Here is a 25,389-nt window from a genome sequence, read left to right on the forward strand (position 1 = left end):
TTACAAAGGAAGTGTTTTTTAAAAGTGATGACAGTATATTTTTGCCTATTTACAAATTAGAGAAAAGAGATACAAGAAGAGTAGTTCAACCACATTTAATAGCACCATTAAAACCTTTTTACTTAATCTCTCAGGGATAGTCATTCCCACTTTAGTAAAAAAAACCGAACCCTTCTGTAGAAAAGGTGAACTCAGAGGCACATCTCCAGTAGTTTGCGTATAAATGCTGTTGCTACTATTTGACATAAATGTTGTGCATTAGATTTAAGCTCACCAAATCAGCTCCATCACTTAAGATATTTAAAGTACAGTTTATAGCTAAAGAAGCATTTTCTGTTTTCATTAAAATATGCATTTTAACTTGCCCATGTAACAGTTCTCTAATACTGGAAATCAACTGTAGAAAATACTTAAACACCCACCCTAATTCTAAAATAAAATAGTTCACGTATAGAAATATCTTTTTAAGGAAGAATAAAATTGAGGTTCATGGGATATTTCTAATATTCTCAAGTGTTCTCTTAAAGAAGAAACATTGATACGCAAATTCTATAATTCTTTTTACAGTATGGAATATTTCTCTAATACATTCTTGGTTGGCATTGAATAACTGACATTGTGTTACAAATTTAATCTGCCACAAAGAAGAATTTGACAGCAGAACATTAAAATCCTGAAAGCTTTATGAAAGACATAATCCCAGCACAAAATCCAATCCTCCTTAGATAAAAGTACAGAAAATAAAAGTGCACAAAGATTGTATGCTTCATCAGAATCTGAAACCATTGCTACCAAATAAGATTTTTTTTAAAGAACAAGTAATTCTCCCTTGCAGTGATCACAACAGTTGAAAGTTATGTTCTCATATCTAGTGTAGGGATGAAACCGTCCAATATTTTTCTTTGGGGAAAGAAAAGATGCTGTTGAAGGCTCAGAAAAAGAAAGTTCTGATACTTCTGTACATTTGCCAGAATCCAGCATTCTTAATACCTGGAAAATAGTAACAGCAATGAATCACAGTGGTTTATTTTAGTAAAAATATTTAAAACATTTAAAACAATCTGAAATATCTAGATAAAGGGATATCTAACTTTTTTAAGTTAGAAAGTTCAATTCCTACACAAGAGAAAGGCCTCTCTTTTATTTACAATTTACTTTTTAGAGATAAAGTGGCATTTCTATAAGATTATTTTATTTTCTACAGAATAAAGAGTTTGCTTCTTAAACCTGTTTATTACCTTAAACATTAACATCAGCAACTTAAAATTGTGAATAGAACCCAATGTATTATCTTAGTATCACATATCAGTATCATGAAGCTGCCACAATTTACACCAATTGAATTTTGCACAAACTCTTCAAGAGTGGTCTGTATTAACTGAACAATAATGCAGGAGTTGCAAAATTATTATAATTCAGATACAATTAGTTTGGAAATGATTGCATCTGACATAAAAGGCACAAATTCCTTCTACTACTGCTATCTGGACAACAAGCAGGAATGCAAACTTGTCTGCCCAGCAGAAGCCAAACAATTCTCAGATCAGGTTTTCTATTACCCTCAGCTACTGCAATTTAAACTACAACCATAGTTTAGATTACTTTCAAGGCAAAACTTCCTCAGGTCTTTCTACCAGCAATCTACTGTAGAAGTGGGCAATTACAGAGGCGTAGCTCTAGGAATCAACTGCCACCTTGCTCTGACCATTCCTAAATATATATCTTGTCTGGCAAATGAACAGTAGAAAACTATACTGCCATGCAGTACAGTAGAATATTAATACTGAATAATAGAATGTGGAGGCTTATTAAGTCATAGCATTTGTTATTATGCAATAAAAAGGTACTGCTTCATGTTTCTAGTAAGTAAATCTGAAAAATTTTAATGCACAAGAGAATAGCATGCTATTATATAAAATAGTTTTTACCATTTCAGCCATTTTCTCAGCAGGAGTAGTGCAGACTTCTGTGGATGAAGAGCCATTTTTTGGATTGTTAGCAATACTAGAGTTTCCAAGTAGATGTGAAGTTACTGCTCTAGCAAGCTTATGATTCACAACAGCTAATTCCACCGTACTATGAGGATGTGCACTAGGGTAGTATGTCTGCTGCCTTCCCCACTGTAGAGAAACTAGGAGTTCCTCTAATAATCTGCAATGGAAATAAACCAGTTTCAATTACAAATGTTATAGACCATCAGGAAAGTTGGTAGACTACAGAAACAACAGGATAAACAGTCAAGGAGAAGGAGGGATATAGAAAGGTTATTAAATTATCCAAGAGCAAAAATTGCTATCTATAGTTTTGCTAGTGATGCAAAGAAATAGACTACGTAGCTTCTGGTTACAATTTTGGATGGGAAAAAATAGTATAAAGTTGAATTATGGCCTTTGCATAACAGGAAGGACAGAAAACTACAGACCAACTCTGGATTATTTTTGAAAGAGATAAAAATCATTGGGAAGAAAAATATTTTTCCTTGCATAGGTAGCCCTGCAGCTCACATCAGGCATATGGGACAGAAATTTCACCCAGACCTATTATCCATTTTCAAATTTTGTTAGAATGAAGTTTCTTAGTTGTGGATAATTTGAGAACAAAATGTAAGATAAACAGACTATAGAACAAAAAATTAAGTTACACAAGCACCTAATAACTAGGGATGGCAGATCTCTTGTCATAGAGAATGGGTTTTGCTCTAATACTTTATAATCTATGCTACTAAGTACATTTTAGGGCAATGACACTGCTTTCAATTCTTTCTGTATACATCTGTTATTCTCTCTATACAAGCAATATGCGCCTACTTCTTTCTATTTATCTATCATCTATCTATCTATCTATCTATCTATCTATCTATCTATCTATCTATCTATCTATCTATCTATCATCTATCTAAATGGCTGTGTGTGTGTGTGTGTGTACGTGTGTGTGTGTGTGTGTATGTTCCAGCATAACTCTGGAACACCTCGAGCAATTTCAACCAAGCTTGGTACACAGATGACTTACTCTCTGGAAAGAAATATTGTGGGGGGTAAGACATCACTAAAACCCCTCAGGGTGTGTGTTCTGTTAAGATACATCCTGTTGTGCCTTAAAATGGCTTCTGCTGTACTGCTGTAAAATGGCTTCTACTATGCAGCACAGTGGAGTTGCCATGGTAATGGCGATACAGTACTCCACAAGGGGGCTCCCTCTAGGAAGGGGGAAAATTCAACATTAGAAATTACGTTTGGTCTGGACATTTTCTCTATAAATAAATACCCAGGCAATGCCAGGTTATCAGCTAGTATACTATTAAAACTCTTGTGTTTGTTTTTCTATTTGTAACTTCAATTGGGCAAAACAATGTTTCTTAATCACAATAGTTTTTGAATCAAGGTAATTCAATTGGTCTAACTTACAAAATCCGGAACCCTTTATTCTACTGAGATTGAAATTTGGAAAAGTTGTGACTGTTTCAATGCCGCTGAACTGCCACACCAATGTCCTGTTGTACCAATCACAATCCCATGACTCTCATTTCCAACATTTCCTGTCAGTTTCCCACAAGCAAAATCAACAAGGAAGTTGGCAGAAAGATGCAAGTCTAAGGCCAGCAGGCAGGTAAGAAGAGGCAATGGTTGGGAGGGTGCATAAGAGGCGCAGTAGATCAGGGTATGTGTGTGAGGGGGCGCAGAGATGTACAGGTTGCTGGCATGGCATAAGCACAAAGGTAGGGTGCACAGGTGGGGGAGACTTGCCTGAGCACTTTGCAAAGTTAATAGCCGAGGTGGCGCAGTGCAGGCTACTTCAGCTGACTGCAGTTCTGCAGTTCAAATCTCACCGGCTCAGGGTTGACTCAGCCTTCCATCCTTCCGAGGTGGGTAAAATGTGGACCCAGATTGTTGTTGGAGGCAATATGCTGACTCTGTAAACCGCTTAGAGAGGGCTGAAAGCCCTATGAAACGGTATATAAGTCTAACTGCTATTGCTATTGCTAAAGTTCCCTGCTGGCTTCCCCATTGACATTCTCTCTCCAAACTCCCCAAAAACAAAGTTAGTTGGAAAGACAGCAGGAAGCTGGAAATCATTCTTGCTCCCAAAAATAGTGACACAACTGAAACAATGACACAACTGAAAATGATGACATGCCTGGAACAATGACTCAACTGAAACAATAACTTAATGGGTCATAGATTGTTTAGTGTGTATATGTAAGTTTTGTCAACTGAGAACAGCTTTACATACATATGATCATTCTAATACAATTATTTTCTACTTGCATGTTATTGTTTTTACTAAAGTGTTTTAGACACTTATAATATTTGCCTGTATTTTACTGACAGAAATTTGATTATATAGAATTTTTGTCCAGTCTATGGAATTAGAAGTAAATCTTTATTTCTAAATATCAATAATCCAGAGCTGCTACATAAAATGGCTAAACTGGGATTTAAAGCAATGTCTTTCAGATACTAAAAAAACACATATATTCATACTTTTGTGCAGCAATCATTTCTTGGCGAAACTGATCACGTTCATTTAACAGATCCTGAATTGCACTGTGTGCATCTCTGGCCTGACGCTGGAGAACTGCTCTGGAGTTAGTCAACTCATCAGACATGACTCTGTAGAACAAATTTCAGATATAACCTAATTAAAGATGATTCAACTAATTAACACTGTGTTCCTATTGTACATTAGCAGTTAATTCAATGGTTGCATTTTCATGCTGCAACCTAAACAGATTATGTACATAATTTGGAATAAAGGGATAATACATCTTGAACAAATAAATGTGATGTGAGGTACAACTTTCTTATGAATGTCATCCCACTTTTCCCCAGGAGCACAATTATAATATTACAATGGAAATAATCCTGTAAAATATATTACCCTGAAAGATGGCATTCTAGTACCCTGGAGTGAGTTTGTTTGCTAAATTGAGATTTAAATTCTTACTTTAGACCAGTTCACACATGGTATCAGTTACATTATAGTAGCTTTCCCAATTCACAATCATATTAATATCAAGTGCTCTTTCTTTTGCAATAATTTAGGAATGTATAAAACATTAATTAAATGAATAGATAATATTTGCCAAGACAAGCTTCTAAAAGCCTACATAGATTTATAAAGGCTTTAAAAAAAAGCATATGCTATGAAATTTTAATTTGGTATGTTTTAGTTGGCATACAAATATTCATAATTATCAAAATTAACAGTTTATTAAAAATCTCTAAACATTATTAGAAACTATAAGAGATTTAAGGAAATGAAGCATTTTAAGCCTCAGGCAAAGTGTTTCAGTTTGCACTCACCATGAATTAGCTGCTCTAAAACCTATTAGTGTTTTAGATGGCAGAGATGCCCTGTTAAAAATATTAGAACATGGATATTTAAAAGTAATTTGGTTTCAAGACCTACCCAGTTTTGTATATCAGAGTGAGTACCCTGAATTGGAATCAGAAAATTACTCAAGTTTGCATACCTGCTTTACGAAAGACGTGTTGTGACACCTCCTAAAAGCACCAATCATGTCGCTTCAGTCTGGACCAATTGTCATTGTTTTCAAGAGGCACTCCATAAATAGCAATGTGTAGTAGTAATCCAGCCTCAGGGCTACCAAACCATACATTACCAATGTCAGTTCTCTCTCCTCCAGGAATACCCAACTGGTTTATCCGCCCAGGCTGATGAAAGTTTAGCCCGCTACTCATGTGTATCTTTGGTTAAAAGCAGTCACAAGCAGGAAACCTGATCTTTAAGGGAAGCATGACCCCATCCAGAGCAATCATGTCTGTTAAACCTTAAAGGTTGGTATCCTGAATCAACAAGGATTCTAGGAGGTGTCACAACACGTCTTTCATAAAGCAGATAGAGAAAAGGTACTTATGTGTCTACGGTTGCTTAGGTAGATGTACATTTATTTATCAAGACATCCTTTAAAAGGCAGCATCATTAACAGTACCTGCTTGCTAGAAATTTGCTTCGCCAAACATCACATTGTATAGACATCCGTTCTAACTGCTCAGACAGCTGAGACACATTCCGCCCAAGGGCTTCATTTTCAAGAATCAGTTGATTTTTTTCACGTGCCATACGCTCAAAATGATATTGCAAGTCATCTCCAACAGAAGCAACAAGTAACTTTTTCAACTCCCGATTGACCTAAGATAGGGAAATGAGTTCAACATGCATTGAGTTGATTAACCTATCGCAGGTTGAAGAACTGGGTTGTTTTGTGTTGCTAGATAGGTGTAGAAGTTAAGTACAGGATATATGTAAAAGTTGAGTGCTGTGCATTTCAAAATATGATGGATATCAAACAAAGCTTGTTACTGTTTGTATTATTGTAGAGTTGCTGCATGAACACCACATTTATTTATGTCTTAATAAGAAAAAGACAGGATTTTATACACAGCTGAAAATAGGTTTACATGCTCTTAGTTTTCATAATCTAAGACCAGTAACTTTTTATCCCATAGTAGCTTTCAAGAAGTTCCTCCAAAACGACAAATTGTAATTTTGCTCAGAGATTGTTGACTTTTTCCAAGGGATAGGGAGCTTAAAGTCTTAGGGAATAATGGCATATTCAAACACAGCAGCTACCCACTTTATCAATTTTCAGATGGAGAGTATAATTCTCTATTTATACAATTATGGTTTATATACATATTTGGAGACTGCCCTTCTCCTTTATAGGGAGACTCTATAAGCCACTTTATACTGAATACTTTTATAGTCATTGCTCAGAATAATCCAATGATGCAGACTATAATCCTTAAAGGCCTTAGTGAATTAATCATTGAGTGCAATTTAATTTAATTCTGAATGAAAATGAATAAAAAATAACCAAAGCTAGGGGGGAAAAACCCTAAGTATAAATTATTATATGGGGTTGAAGCTGCATTGTTATCCCTGAATAATTATTTCTATACACTGCAGTTATTTCTTCCGAACAAATTGTATAAATATATTTATACACTTATATCTCAGAGGACTTCTCATGGACTATGAATGCTAACATGCTTGTGAAGAAGGCACAGAAGAGGCTGTACTTCCTGAAAATGCTCAGGAAAATAAATCTATCTCAGCATCTACTTCTGTCCTACTATCGCAGCACTATTGAGAGTGTCCTGACATATGGCATTCTTGCAGCGGACAAAAAAGCTCTACAGAGAATCATTAAAACTGCCCAGAATATAATCAGGCTCCAGCTACCAGCCCTGGATGACATCTTTACATCTCGCTGTTTGAGGAAATTGCACAACATACTCGGAAACTCTTTCCATCCTGCTTACAATCTTTTTTGACTGTTGCCTTCTGGCAGAAGATACAGAACAATTAAAACTCGGACCACACGTCTTCTGAATAGTTTTTATCCCAGAGCTATAATTGCACTCAACGATGAACTTAAGGGTTACCATCAGTGAGCTGTTGGACAGCAGTTCTTGGTCTGTTGTGTGGATGCTTGGGTGGTTTATGGGTGGGGAATTTTGGGTAGGTGGGCGTATGTTTGGGGATGGTCATGTGTGTTGGGCCTGGTCTCTGAGTGTTATGTGAATTTTGTTGTATGGGTATACTGTGTATATATGTACAATGACAATAAAGTAAAGTAAATTAAAGTCCTCTTTAAAAGTAATTCAATCAAGTCTATTTTCCTACCTCTGTTTGCACATGTAGCTGATTGGAAAGGCCTTCCTTATCCTGTAAGAGTCTCTTTTCCGAATTTTTAAGCTTCCCTATTTCACTTCTTAGCTCCAGCAGTTCTTTCTTAGTATCTGATGAAATCCCATCAGACAGACTGAGGGGCTCTTTTTGAGGACCTGAGGATTTAGATCCTTTAGCATTTTTAACAGGCACCACATGGCTTATAGAAGCTTTAGGAACCACTATTCGTACAGCTTCAATTTCCACAGCCTTGTCACCATATACTTTCCCCAGCTGAAGAACTCCAGGACTCAGTGACGGAAGATGTTTCTTGTGTGGGCTTCGATGGGCATGGCTAGTTATGTTGGGGATTACTTCAACAGATTTTGAAGGCTGCTCTGTTTCCATGCCATCACCAGGTCCACGAATGGGTGAGGTAATGTATTCACCTTCAGATTGAAGCAGAAAATAGCATACAATATGTTTAAATCAGAAAAACATGATTAATATAATCTAATATTATTAGGAAAGCCAGTTTGGTGTAGTGGGTTAGGCATTAGGCTAGAAACTGGGAGTCCATGAATTCTAGTCCCACATTAGATACCAAACCAGCTATGTGATCTTGGACTAGTCACTTTCATCAAGCCTAAGAAGATGGCAATGGCACTTCTGAAAAATCTTGCCAAGAAAAATGCAGCGACTTGCAATCTCAGAGAATCAGACATGCCTGAATGGCAGAATTTTTTTTACAGATACTTCTTGACTTACCACTGGTTGTTTAACAACTGTTTGAAGTTATGATGGCCTTGGGAAGGGTACTCTATAGCCTGTAAAGCACTTCTGGTCATCATAAAATGTTGCACTGTTCCACAGTCATATGATCATGATCTAGGTGTTTGGCAGCCTATTCACATTTATGACCGGGTTCCATATGTCTCACAATCATGTGATTGCCATTTGCAATATGGTGGCAGAGAAGGTTGCAACCTGGCACTGCCTGCCACACAGTTGAGATTCCCTTCCCAGCAGGCAGCTCTTTTAAGAGTGAAAAGGCTGCCTTTCAAGGGGAGGGAACTCCTCCAGTGGACTGCAGAAACCGAGCTCTGTTCTGAATGTATACATTTACTTTTGCTCTGCATCTGTTATTTTTCTACACATCAACGTTACAATTCCTGGTCTGCTCTGACGGTAGAGATGCAAAAGCTGAAAAGAAAATGTTTGTGATTTTGAATCAAAAAACTGACTAAGAATGCGATGCTTTTTCTCAGATAGACAACTACTCCAATGAAGCTTGGAATAACCAAGATATGCTCCTGCAGCCCTTCAAAAGAGTTCTATTCCACACATGGAGAGTGGAACTTCTCTAAAGGGCTACAGAAATGAAGGTCAGATCTCAAAGATCTGAGCTCCATTTCTGCAGCCCTTCAAATAAATCCTGCTCCATGCACAGGGGGAAGACAAATTCGTCTGGCAACTGCAGGTATGGAGTTGTGATATTCAAGATCTGAGCTCCTTTTCTCCACCCTGTGGAGTTCATCTTCCCTCCGTGTGTGGGAAATGAACTGAATTGGAGAAACAGATCCCAAAGATCCCAGCTCCATTCCGCAGACCTCTGGAACAATTGCTTTCTATGCAAGGAGGGGAACTGAATCTGGCAGGCAGCCCTTTTGCTTTGTTCATTTAATAATCTGGGAGATCACTTAACAATCCTAACTGGAAATGCCAAAATGGCATTGAAGTCATGCTTAACAACTGCTTAACTCAACAACTGAGATTCTGGTCAGAATTCTGGTCCTAAATCAAGGACTGGTTCCACCACAAAACCGCGGTCGACTAAAGCACGTGTCACTAAAGCGTGGTGACAAAACCGCGCCGTCAAAACCGCGCGACAACAGCGCGCCGACAACAGCGCGCCGACAGAAGCGCGCTGTAACATAACCCTAAAAATAACCCTAAACCTAACCCTAAACCTAACTAAACCTAATCCTAAACCTAACCCTAAACCTTACCTTAAGTTAAATCGTGCTTCTGTTGGCGCGCTGTTGTCGCTTTTGACATTGCGGTTTTAGCGCCGCGGTGTTGTTGGCGCGCTTTTGACTTTCATGGTTATGTCGTGCCACATCAAGGACTAACCATATTAGATTACATCCAAAGCTTGCCATTTCCCATAGCATGGAATGTTTGACAGCACTGTGTCAAAAAACTCCTCACTACATAACTTTGGAAGGCTCAGTCTCACATTCCATTTGAAACTCTTCTAGGCAAGTTAAGGAACTTGAAATAAGGTAGTCTTTGGGTTACAATAGTACTGGAATTTCCATTGCTAAGTGATAAAGCAAATTGTGAGACCACATTCCTTCGTGAAAGTAATCCTGGCAGTTGGGCTGTCCTCACTTTAGGATCACACAGGTCATTAAGTGGGAAGAGGTTGGCATCCAGGCAAGGAGGTCATGGGGAGGTGCTGTGGGACCCACTGATTTTGCTTATGAGAAGCCAGTAGGTAATGTCCCTGGAGTTCCAGTCATAACAGTGGCTATGTGATCATAATCTGGGTATTTGGTGACTGACTCACAATTATGTTCTTGCAGCAACCTACAGTTATATGATCACAATTTCTGACATTATCAAGGACCACTCATAACCCTCTTGGTGAGTATGTTTGTAACTTTGAATGGTTGCTGAATGAATGACCGTAACTGAGGGCTACACGTAAAAGAAAGCTAACTCCAGATTTAGATGTAATACTAATTTAAATGTCTATGGAGATTCTTAGTCATCCAGGTCATGGTTGTCCCAAAGGTGCTTTTTCAAGAAGCAACTGGACTTTCTGGTTTTTCTTTGAAGATGTTTCACTTCTCATCCAAGAAGCTTCTTCAGCTCAGAGCTGAAGCTTCTTGGATGAGCTCAAAGCTTTTGATAGTACTATGGAAAAGCACGAAAGAGTTTCTGGTTTGCTAAATAACTGATATTCAGTTTCTTCCACGAAAGCTCTTACCTATTTTTAAAATTCAACATATATTAAAAACCTTTGATTTGTAAATATCTGCAGAATATATCTCCAAAATCAATATATAATTCCTACGAAAGATGAATACTTACTATTTTCTGCATTACTTGGAGCTGCCATTTTATTGACAGGATTGCATACAAGAAAAAAACGTTAAAGCCTAAAACACACAAACAAACAACAAGTGTTATACCTGTCAGTTCCATTGAACAGAATATAGAATCATTAATACAGAATATATTGCAACATACTAATTCAACTTCATAATGCCATTTCTCACAAAAAATAGTAGTAAATGTTCAAGCCCCCATGTATTTGGAAGTGCCTGGATGGCTATGCATCCTATTTGGGATGATTGATCATTATTTAAAGTATTGTAAAAATATTTTCATAGTGCTTTATTTTTTTAAAGCTGCAGATCTTAGTCTAATAAAAACAGTTAATGTATTAAAACTCTGAAAGACAAAAAAGGTACTATTTCATTTTAGCAAATGCTGAAAAAAGGTCTATGATTTTGAAACAGGAAGTTGACTAAGAATGCTTTTCTTTTCTCATGTAGGTAATATTGGAACTTGGTGCCTGAATAACCAAGATATGTTTAAGATATCTTGACCCTCAGAATATAATCAACCACTCATACAATTGAAGATCTATTTCAAGCATAAGACAAAATGAAGTGATTATTGCAGATAGCAGTTTTAGGGATTCGTGAATAGATAGAAAATCAATAGTTATTTACTTTACAAACTGGAAACACAAAGATGCCATTGAGATTAACAAATTCCACACAATCATGGAACAAGTATGTATACCAAGAAGACAGAAATAAAAACAGTATACACCACACAAATCAAAAGGCAAAACTTATTGAAGAGCTTACCCTACACATTGATTTATCATGACATGTGAACTTTGGTTCAACATGTTTAAACCCCAGTATTTTGGATTGTAAACTAGTTTGCATAAATCCAAATTAGAGTACTAGGTCTGGGCTACACAAATTCAGGCAACTCCTGAAGGTTAAGAAAGAGTTAAACATTTTCATAGCTCCTTGTAGTTATAGAACTCCTAGGAGCTGCCTTTTTGGCATAGGCCTCAAGTGGGGTGGTGGTGGCCAGAGGAGGGCAGGGGGTGCTGCAAACAGGTGCATGCGATGGAGTGCAAGCAGGCAGGGATGGTGTTGCTAGTGACTTACTGGAACAATCTGTAACCTTCCCTAGTAGCTTCCCCATTAACTTTGCTTGTGTGAATGTGCCAGAGAAAGTCACAGATGGCAATCTTGTAACACAGCTTGTACAATGTTGTAATCATGAGGTAGGCCCCTGAGCACCTGGATCACAATCACACGATCACAGCGACATTAGGACTGCTGGAACTTGGAAGACTGGTTGTTGTTTTCCAGCGCCTCAGTAACTCTGAATGACTGTTGAATAAATGGACATGAACCACGTCTACCCATAGCTTGCCTTGCCAGTTGCCTAAAGCTACCACACATAGACAGCAAAACTCACATTCTCTACGCATGGATGATGTTACCTAGTTGGGTACTGAAACATCTGCAAGTGAACCCCCAAGCTCAGACAGTATCAAGAATCCCACACTTCACCCCTGAGCTATAGAAAAATCATATTTTCACTCTCCAATATGCTATGCAATATGCTATAGCACTAAGGCTGAGAGATGCTTCCCCTAAAAGCTAGACTAGCCCCTCTGAAGATGCTGACTGAAACTGAGTTCTTCCAGATGTTTTGGGAGCTAGTTTGATCAGTAGTTATTTTCCCCTTTCTTTTGCAGTTTCTGCGGCAGAGGAATTGTTCTGTATTCTTATATCATATCATGAGCAAGTAAAAAAACAAACTCATACAACTTTATGGGATGTTTTTTGCTGTAAACTGCCGTGACATTTGGCAGCACACAACTCTCACAAACCGTACAAATAAATCAATAAACCCAGTCGTGGCAGACATTTGGTTTTCATTAACTACCCAGAAAACCTTTCTTCCCAAGTCTGCTCTCCTATTTAATTTAATGAGCCTTTCAACCTCACATCAACTCAAGGCTGACGGGTCTTCAGCACAGCCGGTTACCTTGTGTCTGGGTCTGATGCCAACAGATCTCACTTCTCCTTAACAATGATTTACAGAAATACAGATAGTTCTCAATTTGCAACAGTTCGCTTAGTGACTGTTCAAAGTTACAATAGCACTGAAAAAGTGACTTATGACCATTTTTCACATTTACGACCGTTGTAGCATCCCCACGGTCACGTGAATTGAATTTAGATGCTTGGCAGCGGGTTCATATTTATGACGGTTGCAATGTCTGGGGTCATGTGATTGCCTTTGGCAACCTTCTGACAAGCAAAGTCAATGGGGACGTCATATTTCACAAACAAATTACTACACGTCTATGGAGATTCTTAGTCATCCAGGTCATGGCTGTCCCAAAGGTGCTTTTTTCCAGACTTTCTGGTTTTTTTCTTTAAATACGTTTCACTTCTCCAGCTCAGAGCTGAAGCGAAACCTTGGCCACCTAATGAGAAGGAAGGACTCACTGGAGAAGAGCCTAATGCTGGGAAAGATTGAGGGCAAAGAATTGGACCACAGAGAGTGAGGTGGCTGGAGGGAGTCACCGAAGGAGTAGGCATGAGTTTAAACGGACTCCAGAGGATGGTAGAGGGCAGGAAGGCCTGGAGGAACGTCGTCCATAGGGTTGCGATGGGTCGGATACGACTTCGCAACTAACAACAACAAAGGGAGGTCGTTTTACAGAACAGTGTGAATCTGTAAAACAGTAAACACTGTAAAACAGTAAAACAGCGTTCTGTAAAACCGCGTTCGTTTTACGGAACAACGAATTGCTGTATAAATTCGTTTAAAGTGGAAAAACTAACCAGCTGCGGGACTTCCTCCTCCACTCCTCCCAGCTGCCTCTCATCGCTGGTTCGTTCTTTCTCCTTTTGGGAAGGAAGTAACTTCCGATCGACTCCCTTCCGTCTATAAAGGTATAATAGTAGACTCGCCCAAACCGCGCAACTTCTGACCTCAATTTCAATTTTTTTTTTCAAACCTTAGTTGGGAGACTAACCAATCAAGTCACCGGCAATGTTTCAGACTAGAAAAATCATACGACTAGTTCATTTTCTGTTTGCACAGCAGTATTTTCTCAACCTTAGTACTATAGCTTTAAGTAGTATAACGGGAGCGCAGCCAGCTTCTTTTTTCATCTCCGTTTTACAAAATATTCCAGGATTAATGTATGTTAGCCATAGGTCTCCTTACAATCTATAACAGGGGCCTCCAAATTTAGCACCTTTATTAAGCCTTGTGGACTTCAACTCCCAGAATTCCCCAGCCAGCTATACTATGCTGCTATACTATGCTTAAAGTCTTAAAGGTGCCAAGTTTAGGGACTCCTGATCTATAATAAAGTCTATTAGCGGTTAGCAGCGTCTGCAGCGGAACTAAAAAAAAACCACCGCTTTTCACTTGAAAGTTAATGAACGCTGCGACTTCTATATTCCTATCTCTACGTTCTTGTACAGAAAAGTAATAATGACGTGCTAATAGCATGTCCTGCACCAATAAAAAAAACCCACATTCATCCTTGCTCAGGCTTCGCGGGAATTTCACGATTTCCGGTCTCTTTTTCCACTGACAAAACCCTTTTACGCTACACAGGACTACCGTCACGAGGGTGAACGATACCGCTCCCAGCCAATAGGAATTCAAGGCGGACTTGGTGGTGTGGTTTTTTTTCAAAACAAAAAAACGTTTAAGCAGCAGAGCAAAAGAAGGCGTGGCCTCGGTTGCTAAGAAGCGGCTTGGGGCTATCGCGTGTTGCTAGTCGCGGTTTTTCCCTCTCGCTCTCCTGCTTTGAGAGCGCTCCAACGGTGAGGTGGCGATCGCAGTCGAGAAGGCGGAGCTGGCTGGACCATGGTGAGTGGAGGTGGGCTGTGCGCTCTAGGCAAGGAGATGTCCGGCGAGGAAGACACTCCAGTGATGTCAGAGCATTAAAAAGTCTTTTAGGGGAGGGAGGCAACGACCCCTACGAAGCATCCCCAGAAATGAAGGAAGGTTGGCACTTCAGCTAATAGCAAGTCCTGCACCAATAAAATAAAGAATATTTGCAGCCCAGGGTTGAAATGAGGGGTCCTTGTTGCTCTCTGAGCTTGCTTGTTTTCTTGCACTTTTCATTACCCTAATAAATATTTAAATAAGAAAGGTAACATCATCAGTGCTAGTACGTCCTGTGTAACTCAATGAAATGTTGAGAGTAGAATAGAATAGAATAGAATAGAATAGAATAGAATAGAATATTCTTTATTGGCCAAGTGTGATTGGACACACAAGAAATTCGTCTTTGGTGCATATACTCTCAGTGTACATAAAGAAAAATAAAATAGAATACATTCATCAAGAATCATAATATACCACACTTAGTGATAGTCATAGGTTACTAATGAGCAGTCAAAATTTAAAGATACAAACAACATGATTATAGTCATAAGTGGAAAGAGATAGGTACTAGGAAAGAGGTACTAGGAAGGAAGAGAAAAATAATAGTAATACAGTTTTAGTAGATAATTTGAGAGTGTTGTGGGGCTTATTTGTTTAGCAGAGTGATGGCATTCGGTAAAAAAAATGCCATTGTGTCTAGTTGTTCTGGTGTGCAGTGCCCTATAGCGTCGTTTTGAGGGTGGAAGTTGAAACAATTGAGGGGTCTGTAGATATTTTCACAGCCCCCTTTTTGACTCATGCAGTACGCAGGTCCTTGGTGGAAGGCAGGTTAATTAAGGTTTTGTTAATAGTACAGTGACCATGTTTTCTTGGGGAAAAAATAAAGCGCATATCTAAAATGAGGCAAATCCAAACTTTGTTTTACAAAGGAAAATTCAAAAGCAAAATAAATCTAAAGAACAACTTTCTGAAATACTGCAATGAATGGTCTTTTGTAAATGAACAATTATTTATGTATTGAGATTGCAGTTATAATCCATCTTTCTTCAAAGAAGCCGTATGTAGCATCTATAGTTTTACATATTTATTTTTACTGTAACCTTGAGACGTAGGCTGTGCTTAGAAAGTAGTAGGCTACAACCATTCAGTGTTATTTATAGTTAAATGATGTTTCAAGTTAACTCATTCTGCTCTTAATTTGATATCTTTTCCATCCTTTTCACTATATCAACTCTTGCCACCATGGCCAGTAATCAAGGAAGACCAAAGTTTCTTAGATAAATGTGTGAAAAAAACTTGAGATGGCTTGTTATAGTTACTAAGCTGTTACAGATTATCTTCATGGTGTCCTAATAAGCAGAGATTTTATTTAGATTTAGGAAAATGATGCCTACTAGCTTGGAGAAATATAAAATCCCCTCCATGCAGGAAGGGGAAGGCAAGATGAGGGGAAAAGTAGTAAAGAATTAAGAATTCAGGCTGGCATTGGCTGGAGCTTATGCTTTGGTTTACACAGCAAGTTAAGCCATTATGTGGTTTGTATAGTTTGGGTATAATGCGATGGACAAACCCAGTTTTGGAGTGATTTTTCTCAGGAAGTAAATTCAGATTGTATGGCCTGTTCCTGTACTTTGTAGATTTGCTAGACATTGTAGTATTTTTATATGCAGACACAGAAGCAAAGGCCTATAAAGCATATGTCAGAAATTGCAGTTGTGAAGCAGAAATTATAAATGTAAAGCCATACCACTGTAAAACCAGTGATTTATTTCTGAATACAGTAAGGAGATTTTGAATCTAGCTAATTAAGATTCTGTTTGACTGCAATTTTATGCATAGTAATACATTTATAACAATTACGTTGAATACAGTGGGATTTAAATTTGCTATGCATAAATAGGACAACATACATTTTCCACACTGCTCCCACTAATTAATGATCTTTTACTTAATTTCTCTCAACTGCTTTGTATATAGTTACTTAAGCTTCCATAGTTCCAAAGTGGCAGAGATCTGAAGACCAGCTGGCCGGCGGGAGGTGTGGGCACATCTTGGCTGGGGCAATGGCTGGCGTGCCCGCAGAAAGGGCTCTGCGTGCCACCTGTGGCACACATGCCATAGGTTCGTCATCAAGGGATTAGGAGATGAATGTATATTCCTAGCTTTTAACAGACAATTTTTGAGTTCTTATGTTTGAACTGAATATACAGACATAGCTTTGTGCATTGTTTCCAATTCCCGTACTACCAGTGATCATAAGAGGTGCCATGTTTTCTTCTGTGTAGTGATTTCCCTGCCCAGGTTATATGCTTTTTTTAAAAAAACAACACCATTTTTTAATTTTTAAACAAACAAGTACAGACAAACATAAAACATAAAAACATCTTCTAATTCCATACAGTGTGTCGATTGGTTACAAAACCTTTTGTACATTCTCACCATAGTGTTCACTTACACTTTATATAGAATCTTGTATCAATCTGGTATATATGTATACAATTATTATCATTATTATACATTTATTTGGCTATAATTGTCATTACTTCATTTTATGCGAGATATTCTACATTTTAGGTAAATTTATATTATGACATTTTATTACATCATCCTAAATCCATCCAGTAATACTACATCTTTATAAAATTCTTTGTCTAACCACTGATAAGATAAGTCCCATGTTTTATAAAATTGTTTATCTTTGGTTACCAAACTTTTATGCATCCTCTCCATAGTCCTCACTTACAAATTATATAAAATTTCATATTATCAATATATATGTATACAGTATTATCATTATTAATCATTTATTTGACTATAACTTATTACTTCATTTTATACAAAATATTCTAACTTTAAATAAATTCAAATTAATTTTTATTATAACATTTCATTACATCATCCTGTATCCATCCAATAGTAGTGCAATCTTTTATTTCTTGCCATTTGTGGTATTTGTATTCTAATTGCTTTTTTAGTAAATCTTGTATGGATATCTCTTAGCAACTTATATTTCACTGCGTATCTTGTGAAGGCTCAAAACCCCTCATCCATTCCTTCCATCATCTTCCCTTTAGTTATCACCAATGCTTCTGCCAGAATTTCTATCATTACTTCTGCCATATTTTCTCCCTTTTCTTCTTCTATCTTCTGGAATCTGAAGTAAAATTCTAGTCTATCGTTCTCTCATTTCAATATTCCACTCTTATCTTTTTCAACAGCACTCATTCTGCTGTCAATATCTCCGATTTTCTTATCTCTTTGTTCATTTTTTTCTGTTCATCTTTTTCTGAGATCTGTCCTCATATTTCATCATCATTTGGTGAGTATTCTAAATTTTTTCTTCTATTTTTTCTGTTCTTTGTCCAATAATCTCCAATCTCTTTTCAATGCTGTCTGTTCTTACTTGTATTTTTTGAATTTTTTGCATTATCATTTGCAATGTCACTTTATTTTCCCTGTTGCAACATCATCTGTATTGATCTTTTCCTTCCAATAGTGTACACTGCCACTGTAAAATCCAAGGCTCTTTGCCAAACAAAGCTAACTGTTCTCTTTCCCAGTTCAGTGCAATCTTTTTTTTCCCACTCCAAGCTTTTCACTCTGATAGTACCCAGAGAAGCACCTGTATAAACATCCATGCTCTTCCCACTATCATTTTCAATAAACAAACTCAAAATCCTTGAAGTGTACCACCATCTCTTACTTTGCACAAAATTATCAAATGCTCAAACGTAGAGAAGAAAAACAATATTTCCAAGATTCCAAGCCTCTAAGTGGAAGTGTTACTTCTTTTCATCTATTTTAACTTCCCTCTTTATATTTCTATATTCCAAGAAAGAAAGAAAGAAAGAAAGAAAGAAAGAAAGAAAGAAAGAAAGAAAGAAAGAAAGAAAGAAAGAAAGAAAGAAAATCTAACAAAAAAATATTATAGGGTGTTGTAAAGAGAAAAAGAATACAAATCATTTTTAAAAAAGAGAAAAATAAAATCAGTCCAGTTTAAAAAATAAACATTTATAGAAATTCTGGCAGTAAAAGGATTAAAGAAAAATAACACACTAGGTTTGACTCGGGCTTAATCTCGCCGATTGACCTCTTCTGTAATTTTAACTTTACTTTTAATCTTTTGGGTGTTCTCTCATCTAATAGTAAAACTTTATCTCACCAATTCGGCACACTTTCTCCCCTGCTTGTCTTCTGTTTCTGGAGCTCTCCCAACTTTCAGCGGCTTCAATGGCTGCTGCTTTGTCACCGGAAAAAAGAGCTTCTCCTGGATCTACCAGGGACTTTGTGATGTCCCCGGGATCAGCAGGATGTGCCCTTCTCTATCACTGTCTCTACGGACGGTTTAGGTCCAAAAGGACCATCCAGCGATAGAGATATCGACGGCAATCCTGGAACTCCAAGATCGCACGTCATATCTTCGTGAAGACAGCTCCGCCTCCTCCGATTATATTCATTATGGTTTCCTATATATGTGTGTGTTTCTGAGCTGTGATCAGTGCAGATTCTTATATATTTGCTTCATGTATTTCTATTTGACTTACTGAAAAGGGAAGATATGTATTTTCTCTGTATAAGTTAGTCCCATGACAGTTGCTTTCAGTTAAGAAAACTGGTTTCCAAGAGTCGCATTCTTTAAATTGATTTAAAGGGATATGCTTAGGTTACAGCATCTTAAAAACGGGCATCAAACTTGATTGCATCATGTGACATATTGTGACGTTTCACATTGTTTTGCCTTTGTGGAGCCCGGGGTGGTCATGGCCTGCACATGAAACATCCAGTCTGCGGGCTGCCAGTTTGACAGGCCTGCTTTTAGGTCTTCAACTTTCAGTAAATGCAGGTCCTCTTTGTTTCTTCTGAACCTTTTTTTAACAGTGTCTTGATGCAAAGGAGAAGTTGCCTTTCAACCTTGTCTGTACCACGTTCCATTGCTCTGGTGGTCTATATGGAGCAGCTATTTAGTTATCTAGGCTTTAACTGCCTACACTTCTTTGCAAGATTAATGGAATGGTTGCGCCATGGGATTGAGAAGGGCCATCCCTTGAAGCAGGAGAAATTGGACTTCTGGGAATTTTCAGTTGGCATCTGTGGGAGTGGATATGTAGGTCTTCTGGATTGGAAGTGCTGTGTATTAGAGAAATGTCCCTAGGTGGCAAGGTTGCCCCTTCTGTGGAAAAATCAGGGAGTAGTGACCAAACAATAACCAGTGCTTTTCTCTAGCTAGCAATCTTATAACTCCATGCTTTGCCAGTTTAATCAAACTCTCCTTTTGGTGTCCTTTTGCTCAAATGTCTCCTCAAGGCCTTGTGCTTAAATGGCTCTGTGCGTCCCCAAATTTGCTTGTGCCACTTGAGCATGCCTCCCTCTCTGTTCTTTATGTGGCAGGCTCCTGAGCTAGCCGCCTACAGATCACTACCAGACAGTGCTCATTTTCTGCCTGGATGAGCAAAGATAATGGCAGTCCTGTCAGAATGCAGTGTGCAGTCCATCAGTTTTATTCACACAGATTCATTATATTAGTGGGTCACAGCCCTTCAGCATTTGAAATTACCTGTTATAAAGTATTGCTAGCTGACTACCTTAAAGCTAGTCTCTTATTTCATTTTGGGTTTTGTGAGCTTTGTTTAAACTCATATCAGACATAAAATAAATAATGATATGAAAGTGGTAATGAAAATTCTTCCAATTTTCTTTTCTTTCTTTTTTTTTGAAAGGCATTTTTAAGTACAGTTTTTTAATTGTAAACTTCTTTACATCTCTAGTTAAATTTCCATGATGTAAGCAGCCTTGGCAGTGGTCCATATTTCCTCAAGAACAGCTATATTTAACCACGAAGGAATAATTTATAAAAAGAAGACTAAGTGTAATCAGTAAAAAGGTATCATCAATGAAAAAAACAGTTGATAATGTTGGTGTTCTCTGCAGTTAAAAATACGTAGATTGGATTCTCCTTCAGCATTTTCAGAGCAAGTTTGTAGAAAAACATAGAAATAAATAACCCAGTAGGTCTGAAAATATATGACCAAGAGATTAACATATCTAAAAATTGTGGGCTCAAATTTTAGGCTGAATTGCTCTTCATGGCATACCAGTTAGCCCACTGAATGAAGTGGGATTTGTTGCCAAATAAAGGTGTAAACAGACGGTAAATACAATAATCACATTCTCTAATTGCATTAGGATTAAATATAAAATCAGTTCTTTTTGGAACACTAGGTGGAGCTTTTTACATGCCAAATATAATTCTCTACTGGTTCCTGTACTCTTTTTAAAGTGCATAAATTGCCAGCATTTAATTAGGATTTCTTTCGACAAGAATATTAACTTGAATCATTTGTAAATACCTCTTCCTCTAGAGATTTTGAAACTGTTGTAAAAAAATAATTACGTTGAAACATAGAGCAGCCGACATGAAAATGTAATGTAATTTCAGTGACTTAACAGATTTTCCCTAAGTGTACTATAATATTGTTGTAAGGTAGCATCATGTATAATAATACAATTGTTATTATTATTGAACTTTCAACCGTATTTAATCAGTATTTTAAGTCAAGCTGGATGCATTACTCTCTGTAAGCCTTGGCCCAAACTATATGAAGACGTTATTTTACTTTTGCTTACTTTTTATATTAATATCTATAAGTTTATGTATTTTTATTATAGTGTTGTCTGTCCAAAAGGCCATATTGAATTTTTACTTGCTTTGATAACATATATTTTGCCCATGCAGGTAGTCCTCGATTTATGATACAATTGAGCCCAAAATTTCTATTGCTCAGCAAGAAAGTTAATTAAATTTTGCCCCATTTATAACCTTTCTTGCCACAGTTGTTAAATTAATCCCTGCAGTTGTTAAGATAGTCACATGGTTTTTAGGTGAATCTGGATTTCCCATTGCCTTTGCTTGTAGAAGTTCGCAAAAGATGATAACTTGAGCCTAAGACTCCACAACCCTCATAAATTGCCAAGCACCTGAATTTTGATCACATGACCCTGGGGATGCTACAACGGTAATTCTGAAAAATTATAACACACTTTTTTCAGTGCTGTTGTAATTTCGGTCACTAAATGAACTGTTGTAATTCAAGGTCTACCTGTAGACCTCGATTTACAACCATTTTAGATTTAGTCTCAGACATCTGCAGTTAAAAGAATTAGATAAGCTAAAGATGAGTAAGACTGCTGTGACTCACAAACCTGCAGCCCATCGTAGGCTAGAATTGAAAAACAGAATGTGTGATGACTGTGGACATCCATATATACAGCATCATTCCTCTTGGTGCTGCCAGGCTTCCTGTAGAACCCGATTTTAACTTTATGTATTTTTAGTGCTTTTTTTATAATTCATACTTTCTTCTAAGAATTCTTCTTTGCCTTACAGTAGGTTTTTAGTGCAATTCTTAGGAGAAATAAAATGGGAGGGCTGCAGCCCAGGGCTTTGTTTGGAAATAAACTCCTCTTCCAGAAAAAAAAGGAAAGATAAACTATGATGGAAGAGACATGGCAAAAAGACAAGGTAGGAACCAGAGGAGATGGCAGAAAATAATCTCATTGATTTGCTTTCTAGAAAGTATTTTTTTAAAGTCCATGTTTGCAATGTAGCCATTTTGTTAAATCATTTTCAAGAGAGACCATTATACACTCATAAAATTTTAGTTGTGTCCTTTGACCTCAAAAGATTGCCAAACCCTGCAATTCAAGATTGTTTGCTATGGTTTCACTTGTATCTCTGCCACTGAATTTTAAACAGAACAAATTGAAGAATTGGATCTTCTGTTTACACTAATTTAGAAGTGGGTTGCTCCCGGTTCGGACTGGTTCGGGAGAACCGGTAGTGGTAATCGGGTGTGGGTTACCAAACCGGTAGTGATGGCTGGCTGGCCATGCCCCCAAACTAGCTCGTTTGGATGCTCACCTTCCCCATGTGCATCCACACAACTGCTTCCTCCTGCCTACACACAGGTAAGCAGCACTCGTGCTAGCCTAGCTCCCCCTTCCCATCGGCCAACATATCCAAAAGCCACCACCATTGCAGCCTGGCAAGCTTCAAATGCGAGAGGGCGCAGTGGAAGAAGAGGGTGGTGGGAGGAGAGGGCATTGGCAGGAGAGGGCAGTGGCAGCAGGAAAAGAGGGCAGTGGTGATGGGAGGAGAGGTCGTCATCAGGAGAGAGCAGCAAGTTCAGCTGCAACCCAGACGAATCAAGGAACTGTGGGGAGCCTCCCACATGTTGTACCCCCTCCCAGCTGGGCAGCTGGCCAGGAAAGCAGCGAGTGAGCGGGCAAGCGGGACTGACCTGGCCTCCAATCCTCCATTTGGCAGGGGCAGCAGTGCCGAGCAGTAAGGGAAACGAGCCCCAGGCCAGCATCCCTGCCTCCTTTCTCTGAGAGCCGGCTTGGTGGATGGCCAGCTTCCCCTGCTGCTGCACCCTTCCTTGCCTTCCATGCGGAGCTTCTGCCTGTGGGCTGCCTCCCATTTTGCCTTTCCCTGCCACCATGTCTCTCGGAGGAACCAGGCAGGGATGCTGGCCTGGGGCTCACTTCCCTTACCACTTGCCACCGTCTGCCATGTTTCCACCCAGCCACCAGGCTAAGCAGGCGGGGCCCAGGCTGCAGCCAGCGGGGAGGGAATGAGTAAGGGAAGCGTCTCTGCCTCCTTCCTCTGAGAGCAGGCTTGGGGATGGCCAGTCTCCCCCACCGCTGCGCCCTTCCTTGCCTTCCATGCGGAGCCTCTGCTGGCAGGACGCCTTCCATTTCGCCTTGAGCTGTAAGGGAAGTGAGCCCTGGGCCGGCATCTCTGCCTCCTTCCTCCGAAAGCCACTGCGGCGGGGAAAGCAAGGGGAAATGTGAGGCGCTCCACCGGCAGAGGCTCCGCGTGGAAGGTGAGGAAGGGCGCAGTGGTGGGGGAGGCTGTCCATTCCCCAAGCTGGTTCTCGGAGAGAGAAGGCAGAGATGCTGGCCCGGGGCTCACTTCCCTTACCGCCCCGACTCTCCTGTTGCAGCCCGGGCCCCACCTGCTTAGCTGGGTGGCTGGCTGGGAAAGTAGTGAGGGGGTGAGCAGTGGCAAGTGGTAAGGGACACAAAGCCTGCATTCCAACCAGAGATACTGGCCTGGCTCAGCTGGGACCGATGCCAAGGTTCACACACAAGGGTTGGCGGGGTGGGAATGGAATCCAGGAGGAGGGGATGTCAAAAAAGGGGATGGGCCAGCAGCACCCAGCATTGGCTTTAAAAGGTTCATGGCAGTGTGAAAAGGGAGATGGCCCTGCCGAACCTCGCATGCCCACCCCGGGTGTCAGGCTCGGAGAAAGCCCTCACTTGTCAGCCAATCTCCCCCCATCTCTCTATGTTCATGTGTGTGTGTGTGTGTGTGTCTCTGTGTATGTGTGTATATCTGTCTCTTTCTTTCAAAAGTCGCGGCTGAGCCAGGCCAGCAAGCTCGCCTTTGGGTGCTTGCCAGCCGTGGCGGAGGCTTCCTTTCAGGATGCCCTCTTCTTGTTTCCCGACTCCCTGGCTGGCTGTGGCAGGGCCAGGAGGTTGCGCAAGCGCAGGGTAAGCCCCCTCAAGTGAGCGCCAAACTGCAGCAAAGGCACGTGTGGGGCAGGCGGCTGCTTACTTAAGGAGGCTTCTTAGCAGGACGTGGCTTCTCTCCTGCACTAAGGCCCCAGCCATCACCTTGTTGTTCCCCACAGCTCCTCAGCCGAGCGTGGAGGGCGCAAGTTCCAGTCCAAAGTGGCAGGAAGTCTGCCCTTACGCACAAATGTGGTGTGAAGGGAGGTACGGGGCGGCTTAGCTACTGCACTAAGCCTCCAGCAACCCTCCTCCCCTTCCCCTCCTCCTCCTTTCGTGGAGAGAGGGAAGGACTAACACAGCAAGGTGACGGCTGGAGCCTTAGTGCAGAAGAGAAACCACATCCTTTTGTATCCTGTTAAGACCCTCCTTAAGCAGCCACCCGCTCTGCGGGCACCTTTGCTGTGCTTTGGTGCTCGCTTGAGAGGTGTCTCATTGCACACACACAAACCCTCCCGGCTGCATAAAGCAAGTAGATGGGGAGGGGCATGTGTGTGTGTGTAGGGGGGGCATGGATCGTTCGGCACTGTGGGAGAAGCAGCTGCGGCAGGGAAAGCGAGGCAAAACAGAAATTTTCACTGGTTCTGTGGGTGTGGCTAGGTGTGGGAGGCATATGACTGAGTGGGCGTGTGTGAGAGTCACACCCCTACTACCTAGCCACGCCCACAGAACTGGTAGAATTTTTTTTTTGAAACCCACCCCTGTAATAATTCCCTGTTTAGGCAGCCACCTTACACTTGCAGTTGTAAAGATGTGCTTTAGTGTTCTATAATCCTGTGGTCACAATAGTTAAAGTGTTCATAGGTAGCACTATACATAGCACATTATATATCAATGTGCTATTGAAAAGAAATAGACATTGCTTCATTCTTTGGCCATCTGAATTGGATTGCGATTCAGTTTAAGCTTTAGTAGAAAGGTAGTAGCACTTGTACATTGGGATTATTTGCATCACTAATTTGATTAGTCAATCTGAATTAAAAAGATGCTAATATTTACAAGTATATTCAATGTAAACCCCATTTAGTTCCTTGGAATTTGCTCCCGTCAAGGAGTATTTCACTAGAACCCTAACTACACTATTGTAAGTGCACATTGTACTTGGTTCCAGAACCAGTTTATGAATTCCAGTTAAAATCCTCTTTGTTCTTACCTGCCCTCCCATTTTTCCTTTTCTTTTTTTTGTTACACAATTCTTTACTAAAGATATTAGATAAG

General features: G+C 39.5%; 2 protein-coding genes across 4 annotated transcripts in view; one reads left to right on the top strand and one right to left on the bottom strand.

Moving 5' to 3' along the window:
- Positions 1-12: 12 nt before the first annotated feature.
- BLZF1 (basic leucine zipper nuclear factor 1) lies at positions 13-14,380 on the bottom strand. Of its 2 annotated transcripts, none has more exons than XM_087721364.1 (7): positions 14,241-14,380; positions 10,735-10,802; positions 7,651-8,084; positions 5,954-6,153; positions 4,482-4,610; positions 1,929-2,151; positions 13-990 (listed from the first exon to the last, which is right to left on the bottom strand). In XM_087721364.1, the coding sequence occupies exons 2-7, from the start codon at positions 10,760-10,762 to the stop codon at positions 808-810; spliced, it is 1,197 nt and encodes a 398-aa protein (XP_087577490.1). In that variant the 5' UTR covers positions 10,763-10,802; positions 14,241-14,380; the 3' UTR covers positions 13-807. The 2 variants fall into 2 exon arrangements, with proteins under 2 accessions (XP_087577490.1, XP_013918888.2); XM_014063413.2 differs by lacking the exon at positions 14,241-14,380 and adding an exon at positions 13,536-13,636.
- Positions 14,381-14,442: 62 nt separating this feature from the next.
- The window catches only part of NME7 (NME/NM23 family member 7), a 70,414-nt gene continuing 59,467 nt past the window's right edge, over positions 14,443-25,389 (top strand). The window contains exon 1 of one of the 2 annotated variants that reach the window (XM_014063406.2): positions 14,443-14,580. In XM_014063406.2, the coding sequence (XP_013918881.1) occupies positions 14,578-14,580 (3 nt within the window). In that variant the 5' untranslated portion in view covers positions 14,443-14,577. Of the gene's footprint in view, positions 14,581-22,040; positions 22,121-25,389 lie in introns of those variants that run through there. The other variant, XM_087721365.1, reaches the window with a different exon arrangement.

This window comes from Thamnophis sirtalis, unplaced genomic scaffold, assembly GCF_051295495.1.
Source record: "Thamnophis sirtalis isolate CommonGarterSnake01/CBP01778 unplaced genomic scaffold, rThaSir2_p1.2 scaffold_8, whole genome shotgun sequence".
In the NCBI taxonomy this organism is placed as follows: domain Eukaryota; kingdom Metazoa; phylum Chordata; class Lepidosauria; order Squamata; family Natricidae; genus Thamnophis; species Thamnophis sirtalis.

Bases quoted from the DNA above. Each gene is read 5' to 3' on its own strand.
- BLZF1 (XM_087721364.1), bottom strand. From the start codon at position 10,762: ATGGCAGCTCCAAGTAATGCAGAAAATA. The intron at 2,152-4,481 runs GTATGAATATAT...TTTCCATTGCAG, and splicing joins GAAATGATTGCTGCACAAAA to ATTATTAGAGGAACTCCTAG. The intron at 991-1,928 runs GTAAAAACTATT...ACTATTTTCCAG, and splicing joins CTGAGAAAATGGCTGAAATG to GTATTAAGAATGCTGGATTC.